This window comes from Etheostoma spectabile, chromosome 2 (genome assembly GCF_008692095.1).
Source record: "Etheostoma spectabile isolate EspeVRDwgs_2016 chromosome 2, UIUC_Espe_1.0, whole genome shotgun sequence".
Taxonomy (NCBI): Eukaryota; Metazoa; Chordata; class Actinopteri; order Perciformes; family Percidae; genus Etheostoma; species Etheostoma spectabile.
Window position 1 is genome coordinate 30,222,535 of NC_045734.1, and position 17,151 is coordinate 30,239,685.

The 17,151-nt window shown below is 40.2% G+C and overlaps 1 protein-coding gene across 1 annotated transcript in view; it reads left to right on the forward strand.

Annotated features, from left to right (window-relative positions):
* Positions 1-17,151, forward strand: part of tenm3 (teneurin transmembrane protein 3) — a 257,341-nt gene that overhangs the window by 146,322 nt on the left and 93,868 nt on the right. Inside the window, 7 exon segments of the mRNA XM_032528287.1 lie at positions 3,658-3,777; positions 8,517-8,600; positions 9,119-9,243; positions 12,836-13,091; positions 13,889-13,990; positions 14,195-14,389; positions 15,699-15,899. Coding sequence (XP_032384178.1) covers positions 3,658-3,777; positions 8,517-8,600; positions 9,119-9,243; positions 12,836-13,091; positions 13,889-13,990; positions 14,195-14,389; positions 15,699-15,899 — 1,083 coding nt within the window.

Below are 17,151 nucleotides of genomic sequence, written 5' to 3' on the forward strand. Positions count from 1 at the left end.
GCTGCAGCTACCTTTGGACTGCTCGCTTGCAGCTGCCATCACGTTGTAATATTCACCGGTCAAATCTTAACATGTGCTTCACAGTGAATATAATCACAGATAAGAAGATGGCTAGATGTTACAATTATGTGTGGTTACTAACAGTGATAAATGAATGACTTCACTTCCCAGAGCCTGGATGCGTCCAGGCATCCATTAGAAAGTTGCATTTGCACACCCAGTGAACAACGGTATGTGGATAGCCACGACCGACCATGTCCTCTAAAAACATAGGGTGTGTGTTGTATAAATCTTTCCATAAGTAAAAAAGAGATTTTAATACAAAATTAACCCTAGATTGATGTCTTAGCTTGGTGTGTTGCATCGCGTACCTGCAACTCAGCCAGCTACAAAGAACTGGTCACCATCCAGACTTTTAAAGGCTTTGAGATCCGCGCCAGTATACGGGGAGACCCCGTTTACCACATAGTGTTACAGATCGTGTGGACTGAAGTTGGGCAGACTCTGCGATTTAATGATGTCCGCGAAAACAGATGGAGGATGGAGGTAAGGGTCAGTATCCAATCCTGCTATCTCCAACTTCTCCAATACCGCTTTTTGTGAGCACCTACCAGATGCCCTACCTTGACCGATAACAGCATGACAACTTGTTGCTCAATAGAAGAAGACACAAAGGAGAAGATAGTATTATTGTTACGATTTATTTAGTGTTATGTTTTTTAAACTGATTGAAACTAATGAAACTTTCCTCTCGTCTACACTTGTTCTTCCTGTGATTTAGCTGTCCGTCATGGCCTCGTCTCATGATCGTGGTCACGTGTTTGCAAAGGGTCTATATCAGTTAACAAATATTGGATATGTAAAGATATAATAGAGGGACATACTGTCTGTGTGTGTTGTAATCCAAGCTTCTCTGTTCTTGGTTTTCATAGCCGGTCCACATGGCCGTGAAAGAGAATCATGTGTTTTGGATGTTAAAATTGTAGTCTGTAATTAACCTGTTTTTGTTCCTGTGCTGCTTGCTCTTGTCTGGAGCTCTGTGCCCCTCTGTGCTTGAAAAAGTCAGTCGCTGATATATAATAACCTTATTTTTTAGTTTCATAAAACGTCTCGTAAAAATGTTTGACGTCTCGCATTGACAGGCTGTATCACCATTTTCAGCATCCGTTTAATTTCCTTTTAAATTCTTCACAATAAAACGTCTCCCGTTATTTTGTTATCTAAAAGCTTTCTTTCTGAAGCAGCAAAGCAGATATATAAGAAAGCCAGGGAATGAACGAGAGAGATGGAGTGCCGAACAAACAGCGAATCATAGAAATAAAATGTCATTTTCTGATTGTTTCATGGCGATTACATTCTAAAGCACAAATCTCATTCTGGCCTATACAACTCTGCATGTTCTGGCACCTGCTTATATCTCTGACCTGCTCCCTCCGTACACTGCTAACAGGTCCCTCAGGTCTTCTAACCAGGGACTACTGGTGGTCCCACGCACTCGTTTAATTAACTAAAGGTGACCGTTCATTTGAAGCAGTGGCTTCAAACAAGTGGAACGCCCTTCCTGCTGTCTTAAGGTCAGCGGTCTCTGTTGAAGCTTTTAAAAAGCAACTGAAGACAGATGTGTTCAAAATTGCACATGAGTCTTGTCTGTAAACTTTGGGTTTTAGGTTTTTATCGTTGAAATGATTTATATTGTTCATTCAATAATTATTTTCTTTTTTACCTTGTTTATCATCTGTTTTACAAATGCTTATCTTGTGAAGCACTTAGTGACTTTGTCTGTACTATTATTATTATTATTATAAATAAACACACACACACACACACATCTGCAGGAAGGAAACTCATCGCCAGGTTCTGTGTAATACAGACCTTCATCCTGACCCTGCATGAGTCAGTTAAACGTGTGTGTCGGTATCAGATGCTGGGGGGGGCTGGGGGTTTCACATCCATGGGTCTTTTCTGATGCCAATAAACATCCTGCACATAGACAAATGAGAAGAAAAGAAAAAAATCTAGGCAGATGTAGACCGCGCCACACACTCCTCCTGGGTGATGATTGAGAGGGATTACTTTTGTGCTAATCATTGTTTATAGGATAATACTGCATATTACACTCTACATTTAAATACTATATATACTCTTCTGTCTAATAGTAATCCGTAGAAAATTAGTTCACAGAGTTTTTGTAAAAAAAGAAGGATTCTTCTTTGTACGAGTTGCCAACTTGGCGACTTTGTAAAAAGTATCATATTCATATATTATATTGCAATTCATTCCCATGCATGCTGCCCAGAGTAATCACAGTCCACAGCTCTTCTGCCAACAGCACAGGAGGGATTTTCCCCCCAACACAACCGCTAAGCTTGTGCAAACAATGCAGGATCACGGCACCAAAAATGTGCAAATGAGCGTATGACGTCATCTGCTTATATTTAGCAAGTTTTGGAGCTAGTGCTCGCTACTTTCATTGGAAAAGAGTTGGCAACACTGCTCTCTGTACTGAAGATCATTTTTTAATTTCTGCCTGAATCCTGCAGAATGTGACTGGAAACACTGGATGTGCTGTGTGATACACCAGTGTGAACCATGACAACAGCCTACATTATTAAATTGCAGTGTGTAACTTTGTTGGACTGACAAGGCAAAGAAGAAAACCAATTTCCCCCTTTGCTGCATCATTTTGTAAAACGCCACATCAGCTCTGCAGTTCTTCGTCAGACAGTCAGCATAATACAGCAGACAACATGCAGAATACAGGAGTGAACGCAAGTGTAAGGAGGAAAGTGTGATGGTGAATAGAAATGGGCTTCATTGGGTGTGGATGATGATTCTGTTCGGTTCACACCAATTTGGTTTTTTTTTTTTTTGGCATCCAAAAAATCTTGTTACATCTCAATTGAGATGCGAGGAGGAGGAAGATAGCAAGTGAGCAGATGATTTACAACCCCTAGGGCAGGCGTGTACACGCATACATACACATGAACATACACACACATATTCACACACACAGACCCATGCGCATACACACACATAGCCACACACTCAGACATACACACAGATAGAGAACATGAGTAAAAGCGTAGGTGGTAGAGGTGAGTGTTATGTCAGACTAGCTGCTGGAGGCTTTCTTTGATGCTAACACACTCCTCTGTGTCTTTCTCTGGGTACTGGTGGATGTGAGTGAGAGAGAAAGATGGGAAACTGGTTTTATTGGTTGTGTATGGCTCTATATTTGTGCATACTGTATGTGTTTCAATATGGGCTTCTGTGGTTGTGTGTGTGTGCGTGTGTGTTTGCAGTTGCCCAGTTAATTTGCATGTCTAGCCTGAGAGCATTATAGATGTTATTCATGTTTTCAAAAACTTACTATAATGCCACTGCCCCGAGTGTATATTTAACCACTCACTCACTCACTCACTCACTCACTCACTCACTCACACAAAAACACATGTCCACATCTCTCCTCTTTTGTCTGTTAGTGACTCAGACAGACACATTTTTATAATTTTTTGTTTTCCTCTTATCACCCAATCTTCCCCTTGTCTTTCGTTTCACTCTCCTCCCTCTTCCTTTCTATCCTCTTTTTATTTTGCAGACTGTATTAACCTACGTGTTCTCCTCTCTTGCTCCCCTCTTTTCCCTCCTCATCTCCAGCTATGCACCTGTTTGGTCTAAACTGGCAGCTTCAGGAGAGTGAGGGATATGGAGCATTTGAAAACGGAGGAGGGGGAAGAGATACAACTCCCAACACCTTCATGGTGTCTACAGACAATGGTGAGTTCCTGCTTGAAGATGTTTATCCTTTCTTCTGACAGGAAAAGCAACAAATGACAAAATGAGAAAAGTTTCTCAACTTAGCCCAGAAATGTTAGTGATGCAGTAAGGAGAAACCCATTTTGCTTCAAACCGTAATCACACTAGGTGCCTGAGGGAAACCTCGCCTGATGTAGTATTTCAATTTTACACATCCTCTACAGCCCTGCGGACAACCCCCTCTCTTCTAATAATTATATTCATAAGCAACTAATATGCATTAGGGATTTATGTTCACTGCCAACGCTAGAAGTTAAAAATGTAATCTCTGATTTGTTTACACAACACTCAATTTACGATTTTAATTGATTTCTTTGTTCAAACTTTTTTTTTACATAAGACAAAGGAATTAATTTCATTTTGTTTTTAACAATTTGAATCATTAACAAGCAAACAAACACAGATGAATTTCCCTATTGGGATTAATAAAGTGCCAACATATTAAGATTTTTAAATAAATAAAAGGTGCCTATGGATTAGTTTCTGAAATAATGCCTTTTACACAGACACCGACTGTCACTGTTATTTGAAAGTAATCAGATTGGATGTGTGGGTCCAGACATCATCAATGCATCATCTGCATGAGTTGCTATGGCAACAACATAGGTATCAATAACCACGTATTGTATCTACGTTGGTAGAAAAGTGGCTTTTCATTGATACGTAGCTTTTCAATGAGCTAGCCAGCTAACTAGCCATCCCACCAGCCCGCCACTAAATGAGTCAAATGTCGCACCTTAATGTTTCACTCACACACTCTTGTCACATGGCAGGAAGGCACTCTGCTATTGCCAGATGACATTACATTACATGTCATTTGGCTGACGCTTTTATCCAAAGCGACTTACGATTGCTATATATGTCAGAGGTCGCGCAACCCTGGAGCAACTTGGGGTTAAGCGTCTTGCTCAGAGACACATTGCTTGATGTATCGCAGTGGGACTCGTACCCAGATCTTCCATACCAAAGGCATGTGGCACATCCACCACCTAATGAGATGAGTGACACCTTTGTTGGGGTTCTGTAACATCAACCAGTGTTGCCAACAAGTCCTCCAAACCATACAACCACATAGTTCCATAGGGTCCTACACAGGAGCGTTTTTGTCAATTAGCACCCATCGCAATGCTAGAAAGCTTTGCTGCTGCTACCGGCAGTGGGCTTCTCCGTGGACTGCTGGAGCTCCGATCAGATCAGGTTGAGGTCGGCAGCGAAGCTTTCTAGCAATGTTTCCACGCTTCAGTTTGACTGTTAAAAAGCGTTTGGATAATTAAAAGGTAGTTATTTAGAAACGAGCTGGCTGCTAGTTAGCTAACGCTAGTTTCCGCGGTCAGCTAAGGCAGCGCATCCATGCCGGTGACAACGGTGTAATGATTAAGATGGACTCCCAAGGCAAGACGGTGCTCAACCGACGGGCCAATAGGAACCATGACATCACTTTCACAGCGAGAGAAAAATCCTGAGACGAGAGCGAGACTTAGGTTTTGAGAGTGACAAGAAAAACGTGAGAGAAAACACAATTTTTTTAGAGAATTGTTTTTCACACTTATAGCAAAAAATATATTTTTGAGAGTTTAAAAAAACATTTTGAGAGACATTTTTTTTACTCAGAAGTAATTTTAAAAATTTCAAATTTATATTTATTTGCTATTGGTTTGAAAACCTTTTCTCTCAAACATTTTTTTTTCTCTCAGATCATTTAATTTCTCGCATGTAATAAAGAAACAAATCTAGCGCCATGCATGGCGGTTATTTAAACACAACGGCCTTGTCCCAGAGTTTAGACGTCTAGCTATATGAAAAGCTAAAAACAAAGCAAAGTATTTAATAAATGTACATGAAGCTACTAATGTCAACATGGACAGAATCATAAATGTAGTAATTTGACCTGGCCAGAGTAACAACACAACATCTAGAAAGTTTTGTTTTCACAATGATTCAATGTAGGATTATGATATTGTTGCAATATGAAAATCTACATTGACTCTTAAAGGAGATTTCCGGACAATTTTTATGTTAAATTTGATCGTTATAAATATGCGAGTATGTTCGATTAAAAGAAAAACTGACCTGAATTGGTGCAGGCAACACGGAGCAGCTGCGGCTACATGGACAAGCTTCCCCTGAGCTAAAACAACAGTTAACGGGGCATGTTTTAGAAAGCCTTTTTGTCTTTTAACACACACACAATGCAATTAATATGTCTGTACAACATGAACAGGGCCCTTACGTAGTCAAAATTGTAGTTTATTTCCCCCTCTTGAGCACTGTAGTTTGACCAAATCAGTAGCTATCTAACTACCTAGAAATAAACTGGATATGAACTATAAACACCCCACACACACACACACACACATATACACACACACACACACACACACACTGGCCCAGCTGTTATCGACACGCACGTACAGTATAAACTTCAGGCCACTTACATAGTCCACGACAAAAGCATGGCGTGGAGACTCAGAAAACCATAAATAAAACGTGCACGCATGCACAAACACACAAACACACACACACACACACACACACACACACACCTCAGACTAAGCCAGCGCCAATGACATCACTCAGGACAAAAAGTGATGTCCAGGACAAAAATTCGAGTGCTGTGTGTGTTGTGTTGTAATAGTGAGGAAGCTTTGGCATCAGATGTGGTACATTGTACATTATTTAACAGTGTATTCTGTTTACTTTAAATATGATGTTTTTTTCCATTTAAACATCCAAGCCTAACAGACCTGATAACTTTAGTTTTTGTTCATTGAAAACTTCCTATGTGTCAAATGAACTACTATGCTTGTGTGTGTGTGTGTGTGTGCGTGTGTGAGAGAGAGAAAGATCGAAGATCAGTATATCAGGAGTTCTATTACAAGCCCATTCATTACAACAGACTTAAGCAAAAAAGAGCGAGAGGCCAGAGTGTGTTGTGCTAGAAATAAAGATGGATGTGGGCGCCTTCAAGCTCGGCTTGAAGGCTTGTGTCATATGTTGCAGCTCATATTAGTGTAACAAATGCGCTTAATGTCTAGACTGTCACAAACACACACACACACACACACACACACACACGTCTGACTCAGTGTTGGTTTACTGCCCAGATGTCATAAGTTAAGCTGTTAAAGTGTAATGTTATGAACAGGAATGGCCTATGAATAACAAACTTTGAACAGGGGTGGAACCAGTCCAGTTCCCCAGTACACACACTGGATAGAAACAGAAGAAACCAGAAGGGCACTCCGAGAGTGCAGTCCTCAGCCAGGGCTCGTACTACCTCTCAATGTTAATGTGTTTCCAGTCCGGAACTCATTTCTCTGATTATTCCAATAGATGAATGCCGCTGACAGACAAACAAACCAACAAAAAAACTGAGATAACTGTGAGTGTTCTACGTTACCATGACCAGAACTTTACCCTAACTTGAAATTAAAACCCATGCAAACCCATGGGTTAGTAATTTTTCCTTAGACCTGTTAAGGCTCCATTGATTGCCAGCTTATTAGTCACGATACAAGCAGATAAATCAGTAAGAATAGTAAATACAGTTTGAATATTACGGTATTGCCATCAACACAAAAATGCCTCTGGTGTTTAAGTAAAGAGCCCAACTTTTTCAGACATAATGTCCCTTAACCCTTGTATTGTCTTCAGTTTTGGGACCCTCTCGTGTCCTTCGGGTCAAATTGACCTGTGACATTTTAATGGGGTTTTAAAAACAATTCTAAAATAAAATTTTACTTCATAATTCTTTTAACAAATAATGTCTTAATCTAAATTTCCATCAATTGAGATAACATACATGTCTAGGGAATGCAATCAGTCTCTACTAGATCACAATTAAAAATGGAAGTGTGATTCATTTTTTGCCATAAGGTTATAATTTCTGTTAAAAATTCACTATGGAAAAAAACATAAGTGGTCATAGTATATCCAGCATAATTTTCTGAATTGAGTCAGGAATGTGTCTACCACAGAAAATAAAGTAAGGCCATTGATTTATCAGGTAGAAAAAATGCATACTTGTACCATTTTGAAATAGGTCAATTTGACCCGAATACCATGCAAGGGTTAAAAAAAATTAGGACTGGGCCAAAGCAAGCCTTCCCAGGGATTACACACTGACGCATGATTTCAACCGTCTCAAGGCGGTGTGTACACGATTCCCAGGGCATTACACATAAACTGGCCCATTTCTGACTTATAACCTAGCGGGTAAAACAATGTTATAAATGAAAGCAGGCGCCCATTTGTGCATTCCATCAATCTTGTTGCATCACTTTTGTTGTTTTCACTGGGAATAACTCAAAAACATTTTTTTTTAACGTTAGGCCCAAGTTTAAGTTCAGCTCATTTAGAATTGTTTAGTTATTACATTTAAAAACTGAAATTACCCTATGTTGAAACTGGGTGATCAGGTCCTGTGTTCTAGTAATATATGCGGTATATAATTAATGTTTTCAAGATTTAAATAAAATTGAATATTGAAGAGAAGAAAAATCTGTCTGCATATCCATATTTTATCTGCAGCTTTCAGAACGTTGCTAGAGCTAAAGCGATTACTACTGTCAATACATCATTTGGTTTAAGTTATACTCTGACTATTGCAGAAATACTAGTACAAGGATGAAAAGAATACAAAAGTATTTACATTTTCCGGAATTCTGTTTGATCTGTTTTTTTTTTTTTTCTCTCTGCAGGTAAAATGTTTCTTCTAGAGAACAACACCATAGACACAGGAGAGGTGGATGTGGGGAGACGGGCCATACAAGATGTCCCACCAGGTGAGGAACACACACACACACACAAATGATAATAATTTTCAGTTTTCGTTGAAACTCAGGGCTCAACGCTAACATTTTAAAGGCATTAGCTTGTGGTTGATGAAATTGAAAATGCAGTTGCCAGTGTTTAAACTAGGATTTTAAACTTGGATACATTTTTGGATCAGCACAAAAAAAGGGGGGAATTTAAATGATTAATAAAAATGTAATAACAATAACTTTCAACAATAATTACTTCTTTCACCAGTAACTTGCTGTCAAAAAACAAACAGATGAGAATAGGGTATTTTACACTGACTTTGAATGCACCACGAGGTTTACCAGTTTACCAGTAAATGCAACATTTTGTCCCGTCTGTTTTGTTACTAGACAACAGCAATGACCAATACCATTTTTGTCTTTTAGTTCTTAGCTTCAGACTGTTGTACATCCGCTGTGGGAATCCTCGTTTGTATTGTGTGTTGTTGTGTGAACATATTGATTTGCGTGGTAAAAACACTTGTCGTTCTTTATCCAAGGTGTGTTTTGGAGATCCCAGCTATATATTGACCAACCACAGTTTCTGAAATTCAACATCTCCGTCCAGAAAGATGCTCTTGTTGGGGTTTACGGACGCAAAGGCCTACCGCCCTCACATACACAGGTTGGTTGCACACACACACACACACACCACACACACACACACACACACACACATACACACACACATGCACAACATTATCATGCTCATTTAGTCACAAGGGAATGTATAGAGACTAAACTTTTATCAGGCATAAAGACCCTTTCAGACATGCACCCCTTTTCTTTACTATACCTTTTATGTCTATCAGACATGTTGATCTCATGTCAGAATAATTTATTTTGCCACAGCATTTTTGCCAGGTGCAACCCGGTAACATTTCTGTATCTCTTTAAGCGGCAGCGTCTCAATTGAATAGCGTCAGATAAATGTAAAGGTGGTAGCACCACCTGGTTAAACCAAGGGGGTAAGCGAGCGTCCACATAGCATACCTCCTATGGAGCCATTTTGATGCCAACAAGCCATCACCCGCCGTTAGCATCCTATTGACCGCCATTAATTTTGGTGCCATTTTGACAGCAAATAACTATACATCTGAAGCGTTTAAAGACTCTATATGTCCATTGTTTATTTCTAAAGAAACACAACAATGTATAAAAGGCTCCATTACCTTCTATCTCACGTTATGGCTCCACAGCAGACGTTTTTGTGGAAATAGGCTAACGATTGTGTCATAGCCACGTGACTTACTGTCGCATAGTAGAGGAATTACCGAACAGTACAGGAAAAGCTCACAGGCAGTCTGGACTTCCATTAGCTGTTAGGTTTAATTACTAATGTTAACTAGCATTTTAGTTAGCGGTAATTAGCCTGTGCCCTTGTTCTCTCCTAACATATACCTACGCTCTCTGTCTCTGCTGATTGGGAATGATTGAGATTTCTCTTGCACAGCTACCAGAAGACTTACAACTTTCAGACAGGTTGCTCGCGTCACATCTACGTCGTCAAGCTCAGTAGGAGGCTGCGCAGTAACGCTCAGCAATCACTGGAAAAGTGCTTCTAATATCCATCACTGGTCTGTGTAGAAAACAAGCTGTCTATGGGTTAAACATCTCATTTAACTTAAATGCAAAACAAAACAAAAAAACAGTTGAGTAATCCTTGGAACAGTGTATTTTTAAGTTGTTAAGGAGAGCCTAAAAAAAGCTTGTACTGCCGTAGCAAAATGCTTTACATAGAGCATGAGAGCAAATAAGAATTAAACAAGAGTCCCAACCAGGCCCACAGGAAGTGCACTGGGCTTTGGAGCAAATTGAACATAGTGACCAAACTGTGTAATTGCAACTTCGGGCCCGTCATGTAATGCATTCTGGCCTAAAAAGACTTTTTCTATAATAGACTTACATGGCAAAAAAAAAAAAACGTCGGCTGCCCCATTTATTTTAAACCAGTGATAAAATAACATAATTTTAACAGAGAGATGAAGCCAGCAATGTTATGTATTCCATGTCTAAAAGTGGTTTAAATCGCCAAGCCCCACCAACCATGTGAGCATTCGAGGAAAAACTCCTATACCAACTCAACAGTTATTTTGTTGTTAGTTTTTAATAGTGTAACTGTTTTTGTTAAATTATTGTAGTTGTGTTTTAGGTGGCTTAGGTTTACTTATTATACTTTATATCAAAGTTCTTAAGTAAGTAAGTACATTTGAATAATTTTCAATTTTAAAAACTCTATAAAAGAGCCTTTCTTTCTTTTCAGTTTTTTAAGAATGGGTTTAGGAATCTAAATCGTTTTAAAAGTACCAGTTTGGCATATGAATCGTAAAAATCCAAACGATACCCAACCCTAGTCATCCCATGAAGATAAGATGCATGGTAAAGAACAATATGATATGGCAAAAATAATTGTGCACAGTGGGTGACAGGAGCTCGGGTAGCACCTGAGTTCTCAGTGAAAAGCCTGTGTTGAAGATGGGATTTAACCAACACACACCTCAGCAGAAGCTAGAGCGCTGCTTTCGTCTGTGTGCCCAGAAGGAAATCTTCTGGGGAAATCAGATCAGTGGCCAACACTGTTTTGAGATCTCTGACGTAGTGTTTGATTGTGAACCTTCTGGCCTTTGAACTTTTACAAATACCAGAAAGACATTCTGCCTCACAAAATGTCTTAACCCAAATCCCTTTAGCAACTTTGCAAATGTGTCCAGGTCAAGTGCTCTATGGATTCTTGGTTAACACTGACGCAGATAAGCTTCTTAAAAACCTAAACTACCCTTTGACTACACTCACATCTCTGTGTAATGAATCATGTCTCCTCTCTAAAGACTAATCCACTTATCTGTAAAAGACAGCTTCATATAATGCCATCCCTTTCACAGCTCAATGTTAGCACTTTAGATGATAGACAATGGGATGTGTGCGTGCATGTGTGTCCTTGTCATAACCGTTATTCATAGGTTCTTATTTTTTTCTTTAGTAGTGTGTTCTTTTAGTCTCGTCAGCCGTGTGTAACAAATGTTTTTGTTGAGAAAAAGTAAAGCATGTTCTGGGCAAATGAGCTAACATGAATGTGATAATGAGCTTGTAACCCTATGTGATGCTACTGTAAATGGATCTGTGTTCATCTAAGTTTGTGACTAAAAGATTTAACTGTTATTTAAACAGAAATAAACTATCAACAAGTAAATGGAATCAATTAACAATTGATTATTAATTATAAACAACAGTGGTCAAATAAAACCGTAATATCCCACTAGCTAACTTCAAGGTTTCAACATTCAGAACATTAATGCAGCAGCAAACGAATATTTGCTCTGTGAAGACACAGTGTGGCGTCCTCCACTCTGTCTGCATGTGTTGGGATCCCAGCGTCTCTGCTCTTTGTTGTGATAAACGGCCTGGCCGCCTGCACGCCAGTGCATGTGAGCGCATGATGCTGCGAAGAAACGTCGGAAGCGGATTGAGGAACGGTCTGTGAGAGCCGCGTGGAGGCAATCCCAGCTGGCTGTTTTTCCGTATTTTGAGCACAGACCCTTTTAAGGCAGAATATGTTGGGAAGATGGGAACTAGAGAGGGAATGAGGAGAGGTAGCGCTGAACAAAGCAGTAGTCAGAGAAGTTCTCCTCTCTGTATGTTCTAAAGAATGTGTCTGTGTCAGTACAACTTCTGTGTTGAAGTGAGACGCTGGTTTTAAATGAGAACGGGCTGCACACCCTCCGCGCTGTTATTGGCTGGAAGTTACACACCCATGGTCCCAAAGGCTCTTTGACCACAAAGCATTCTGCATTACCGCAAATAAGAAGAGAAGAGAACCTCCCCAGATACAGACCCCCACACACTGCTGGTAGATCATAAGGGATGATAAACAGGGATTACTTTTGAATTAATTTCTTCTTGTTTTTGAGGAAATAATTACATAGTATAACTTCAAGGTTCAATCTACATCGTCAAGACTTAAACTGTAAATACTATTAATATCTAGCCTCCTGAGGTTAGAGGGTTTAAATCCCCTTTTCCTCTGGAGGTCATAAATAATCATACCAGACTTAATGAAATCTGGCTAGTTGTTAGGCTGGACATACTGTTGCTATCCGTAGGCCTTGCCAATGGCTAGGTAACAAAATTGTAACATATGCTCATCAACTCTAAACCTTCAGGTGAGTTTATAACAGTTACGCTAAATATTATTGTACTTGTGTATTTTTGTCTTGCAGTACGATTTTGTGGAGCTATTGGACGGCAGTCGCCTCATTTCCAAAGACAAACGAGCGCTCAGTGACACGGATGCAGGACACGCACGTCCAGCTGGCGCACAGGAGGAGGAGTCTGCAGCACGAGCTCGACACGCGCGCTCCGTGAACCTGCACGAGGCTGGCTTCATCCAGTACCTGGACACAGGAATCTGGCATATGGCATTTTACAACGACGGACGCAACACAGAGCAAGTTATTTACAACACCATTGTCATTGGTGAGACAAAGCCCTATGTCTTTAATAGAGCCAATACTGGAGCTGTTGTTGATTGGTGTGAAACTCTACGTGTGTGTGTGTGTGTGTGAAATTGCACTTCAGTAGATGCACTCCATATAGCATTACTTCATTACGGTTAAACCTGCATGATACCAGCTTGTCATTACAGGAATTAAAATAAAAACTACATTTTTCTTTAATACCAAACAGTGCAAAGCATTGTGGGTATGGGAGTCTGTAATTATCAACATTGCAGAGGCAACAATAACTTAGCACCAAATGGCTGGAAAGACACTTATGTATTTTATAATCAGTTGAACCTTTGTCGCAGGTGACAGGTGAATTCTCCCATTTTTGAGGAGAATCCTTCAGCTTGTAGCTTGTAGGGACCTAATTAATTACACACACACACGTGTGTGTGCGTGTGTGTGTGTAGGAAACGACAAGTTAGGTACGACAGAGAGCCAGCAATGGTGTGTGATAGAAGGAGAGAGAGAGAGAGGGTACGGAAATTGGATGTTATAATGTGTTAATTGGACTGACTGGCTGTAACTACGGCAACCACAGATGGCCGGTGTTGTGTCCATATATGTCTGTGTTATTTCTTAAGATGCACCTAGATTGCATAGCCAGCCTACCCATTTAATTCACACACTTAAACCACCGCTCTCTCTCTCTCTCTCTCTCTCTCTCTCTCTCTCTCTCTCTCTCTCTTTTCTTTCTGTCTCTTTCGCTCTGTCTCTCTCTCTCTCTCTCTCTCTCTCTCCTCTCACTCTCTCTCTCTGTCTCTTAATCAGAGTCGATTATGGAGTGTCCTCAGAATTGTCATGGAAACGGAGATTGTCTCTCAGGAATATGCCACTGTTTCCCAGGATTTCTGGGGCTTGACTGCTCACGAGGTACACACACACACACACACACACAAACACACATTCTTGTCATGGTTGGAAGAGAGTCATTTATCATTCCTAAACATGAACATAGTCATTTGGTGATTTGTAAGACATTGACTAATTGAAAGTTTGGAAGTGTCTGACCTAATGAGCGTGTGAAGCCAGTCCAGTGTGTCTGACTGATGCATTTTGCTGCTTGTGTTTGTCCAGCTGCCTGCCCGGTGTTGTGCAGCGGTAATGGCCAGTACTCCCGTGGCCGCTGCCAGTGCTACAGCGGCTGGAAAGGCACTGAGTGTGACGTACCAGCCAACCAGTGCATCGACATCCACTGTGGAGGACACGGCATCTGCATTGTGGGTGCCTGCATCTGCAATACTGGTTACAAGGGGGATAATTGTGAGGAAGGTAAGACTCATTTCCTGCAAGAACAGACACAAAAAGGTACTCAGTTCTTTGACACTGCTCTGCATCAATTTCCATCATTGACATGCTGGATTTTCTTATATTATAAATGTCAATGTAAATAATTGATTTGGCACACATTTAACCATGTCATTTACTTTTGAAACAGAAACATTCATGCAGTTTCCTTATGATTGGATACTAATTCATAATCCTTTTACTTGCAAATCATACATATTTTTAATCCATATTATTGCAAATGTGGACCTTACTGGACACTTAGTGGATGTCATGTAGTATGAAATGGATAAATAAACTGTTTAAGTTGTTAATTAAGTATTTTAGAAGATGTTACATCATTGACTTGGGCTGGACTGTTCCTTTTTTAAAGATCACCACTAAAGTGCAGCTGTTGACAGGTAGATTGTTAAAACAGTGTTACTGCTAGAAAGTAAATTTATTTACTCTAATCTCTCTGTCACACACACACACACACACACACACACAACACACAACAACGGTCAGAGTACTACGGATTGCTGACAGGTAGTTGGCTAAAACCTGTACACTACACTAATTTAGTCTGAATTGATCAATACTAATCTGCTATCCGCTGTTCGGACACATACACACACACACACATACACACACACCTACACAGACAACATAGAGAGATTAACACTCTATACGGGTACACACATTCTTATCATTCAAGTACATACACACAAATATGCAGATACATATCACAGAGGACAGTAACAAGATTAGTTTCAGATTAGTTCAATCCGCAATCACACTAATCCTTCGTGAGTGAGTGTACAGAAGGAGAGAGAGAGAGAGAGAGAGAGAAAGAGAGAGAGAGAATTTTCCCTGAACCACAGAACGTGTGTGTGTGTGTGTGTGGTGGTGTGTGTGTGTGTGTGTTTAATCCCAACACACGTAATGGCTGCTGAGTCAGCAAATAATGTCAAAGATGCCATGTAGGATTTCTGTGAAAAATATTATAGGCGAATTGTTGTCAAGAGCGGCGATGAAAGAGTTAACCCGCGTGTGGAGGAGGCAGGAATCTAGTTATTTGGAAATTTGCCTGTAACAAATTAAATGAGTTATTTGTTAAAACCTTATTATTAAGTTGATTATTTATATATGCATATGAGGAATAAACTAAACTAAGTAGTTAACATTTGAATAATCACATCACGATTTTGTCTTGAAAACAATTACTCGTTCAGCCCTAGTGTGTGTACACACTAGATGTACAATATGTACAATTTGGCTATTGTTAACCCCTTCTTCATCTCTCTGGTTCCAGTGGACTGCATAGACCCCAGTTGTTCGGCCCATGGAGTGTGTATTCATGGCGAGTGCCACTGTCAGCCAGGTTGGGGCGGAGCCAGTTGTGAGATTACCAAGGCCATGTGTCCGGACCAGTGTTCAGGGCACGGCACCTACAACGCAGAGACCAGCACCTGCACCTGCGACCAGAGCTGGACCGGCCCTGACTGCTCTTCAGGTGTGTGTCACGTTTAAAGCCCTGTGGTGTAAACGTGTTTTATGGTGGGTGGCCATCCTTGCGTTGTTTTCACGGATGGGATCGCCCCGCTTCCCAGCTTTTCACGCTAGTGAGCTTACCACCAGTTTCTCTTCACTGACCACTGACAAGCAAAGAAAACGGTCTACATCCTCCTACAACCGCGATGGCTGCAGCTGATTGGACGAACGCCCCACGTGAAGCTGTCTGCTCCGGGATTTCAAAACGGACCATAATGGCGGCTCGTTTGGAACGCAGTCTGTTATTTTACGAAAATAGTTCCCCGAAACGTGTTTCTGAAAACATTTTAAGCGAGAAATAGGCCACACAGTTGTTGTCTTCATTTCAGATCGACAATGGTCAGTTCAAAATAGTTTTGTCAGCTTTTGAGAGGCTAGCTAAGTTGGCTAGCTGAGCCGGCTGCTCCTCATTTGCAAATAAGGAAAGTTCGTCTCGCGAACTTTCCTTATTTGCACTTTCCTTATAATGCATTGCACAGCTGCTCCCATAGAAATGAATCAGAATCAGAAATACTTTATGAGAAGCAGGGAAACAACTCTGACAATGGACAACCACTATTAGTGTGTGGAGGGTTTTTTTCTTTCTATTTGGGTCCTGTCTCATTTCTTACACGATCTAAAAAAAGAATACACTTAATTTTTTTTTTTTACGGCATTTAGAAAAGAAGCATCGCGCCCAGAGTTACTGTAAATAAAGTGCTTTACAGAATCATTAAACGAGAATAAAGAAGAGCAGGATCAGCATAACATTAAAACAACAAAAGCAATTACAGAGCAGAACGTAATTAAGATAACAGTGAGCCCCTAGGAACATGAGTAACAGGCATCAAAGATGGGATACATGACTTGTAATACATAAGGTGAATAAGACATTCAATTATGCAAAGCCTGCACCTGTAAGCATAATTCAGAGGGTAGGAATGCCTTAGTTTGTCTTAGTTCCACAGGCAGTGTTGGGAAGGTTACTTTGTACTTGTAACTTATAACGTCCTTACTTTGAGATTACTTTTCTAAATTTCTGAGGAACATTTTCAACTGATAACCATTTTCAAACCTTTAAACCTGGCAGTATCTAAATCAAGATTTGCAAAGGTATTGTGTTTTAGGTCTTAAATCATCTTAATCTTCTTACATCAATGCTCACTGAATGTTTGTTTTTGATTCTGTGGTGTGGCAGTTCTTTCTTTCGATAGTCTAAATATAATTTGCTGTAT